Genomic DNA, 1729 nt, shown 5'->3' with positions numbered 1-1729 from the left:
TTTCAACTTACTGAGCCACCTAGATGAAAATAATGTTAGTGCTCTTAAGTATCTCCACAAGGCTGAGAGTGCATTGAAGGACAGACAGAATGATACAGAGTTACTGGTGACCTATGCTAACTTTGCATGGTTCACTATCACTCAGGGAACATTGATCATGTGAATGCTTACCTTGATAAACTGGAAAACATCAATAAAACAGCTTACCTTCGATACATGGTGAGAAGGGTTGGAGCCTTATTAGGCTTGGGGGATTATTTTATAAGTGGGTAAAAGAGAGCTTCCAGAAAGCTCTTGAGGGGGAACCAGACAATGCATCCTTTAATGTGGGCTATGCCATGGTCCTGTACAGGTTGGAGGGCATGGTCAGGGATAAGAGAGTGAGGTCAGTGATAACTGCAGGTGCCAACCAGCTAAGGAAATCCTTGGAGCCTGATAACTCTGAGGTTATGGTCCTCCTAGCCCTGAAGCTTCAAAACAAAAATAAACAAGAGTCCATGAAACTCATCAAAGAGGCCCTCAGACTGTCTCATGACGTGCCTCATGTCATGCATTGTGTTGCCAAGTATTTCAGATATGAGGGCTCCATCAATGAGTCCCTACACATTTTGGGGAAAGCTCTGGAGCTGTCTCCAAACTCCCATTTCCTCCATCACCAAATCGGCCTGTGTCACAAACAGCAGCTCATCCAGATGTTTGAGCAGAAGAGGAAAGGGGCACGAGTCAATGGGGGCCAGATAAAAGCTAAGGTGGAGGTCTGCATCCGTCACTTCTCCAGAGCTGTGGAGCTGAAGCCCTCCAACATCCACGCAAGGGTGAACCTGGCTGACGCCTACGGGAACAACTACCAGCTGGAGGAGGCGATTAAGATTTTCATCAACCTGCTGAAAGACGAGTCCCTCAGTGAATCAGTCAAGCAGCGCTGCTACACCGGCTTTGGCCTGTTTCTTTTCTATAAGAAGAAAGACGAGGATGGTGCTGTGACACAGTTAAAAAACGCCTACCAGATTCAAATTGAGAGTTGGGACAGGAAGGAGGCTGGGAAGAAGCTGAAGCAGATCGCAGACAGGTGTCAGGCTAACAAGAAGAGAGTCTGCGAAGCCTTGGAGATTTTGCCGTTCCTCGCCACTGAGGACAAAGACGAGAGGAAGGCTGAGGAGTACACTCCGCAAACACAAATGGCCTTACAGATGCTTTCAGCAAAGGAATGAAATGTACATGATAAACCTTACTGTAACACAACGCATGGCTTACATAGAAATACTGCTGTATGCATTTGCATGTTTTTGTGTAACTGTAACTAAGTACTGTGTACAATTCTTAAGTTAGATTTAAATATAATTAGAATGTCCTTGGATGTGTCCAATTTCAGGTTGAACGATATGACCATTCAACTGTTGTTGCTCTTGTAACTGACAGTAACATTGTGAAGAGATAATAAAACATATAACCAAAATCTGGATGATCTTTGAGCTGGTTAACATTCCTTCTACTTGTTTCCAAAAGTCAACATTGCTTGTGTATTCCTTGACTACTTTCAATATATTTTATTACAGATATGAACTATTGTAGAGTGTTACGCAATCAGACAGGGAAAATAAGGCTCTGTGACAGTGACATTACAAATGGTATGCTGACTATAATCATCTGATGACAACTTTTGTATTATGGCCAACATCCTTTTTATATTATAATAAATTGTTATTAAATGGTTAGTATTCCTCAATAA

The 1729-nt window shown here is 42.7% G+C and overlaps 1 protein-coding gene across 1 annotated transcript; it reads left to right on the top strand.

Annotated features, from left to right (window-relative positions):
• Nucleotides 1-264: 264 nt before the first annotated feature.
• On the top strand, nt 265-1363 carry LOC121547004 (interferon-induced protein with tetratricopeptide repeats 5-like). Its single transcript, XM_045209701.1, has one exon. The coding sequence runs from the start codon at nt 339-341 to the stop codon at nt 1209-1211; it is 873 nt and encodes a 290-aa protein (XP_045065636.1). The 5' UTR covers nt 265-338; the 3' UTR covers nt 1212-1363.
• Nucleotides 1364-1729: the final 366 nt, after the last annotated feature.

The sequence above is a fragment of the Coregonus clupeaformis genome, chromosome 31 (genome assembly GCF_020615455.1).
Source record: "Coregonus clupeaformis isolate EN_2021a chromosome 31, ASM2061545v1, whole genome shotgun sequence".
Classification (NCBI taxonomy): domain Eukaryota; kingdom Metazoa; phylum Chordata; class Actinopteri; order Salmoniformes; family Salmonidae; genus Coregonus; species Coregonus clupeaformis.
The sequence above is the reverse complement of the archived record's forward strand: the minus strand, read 5'-3'. Positions and strand labels throughout refer to the sequence as shown.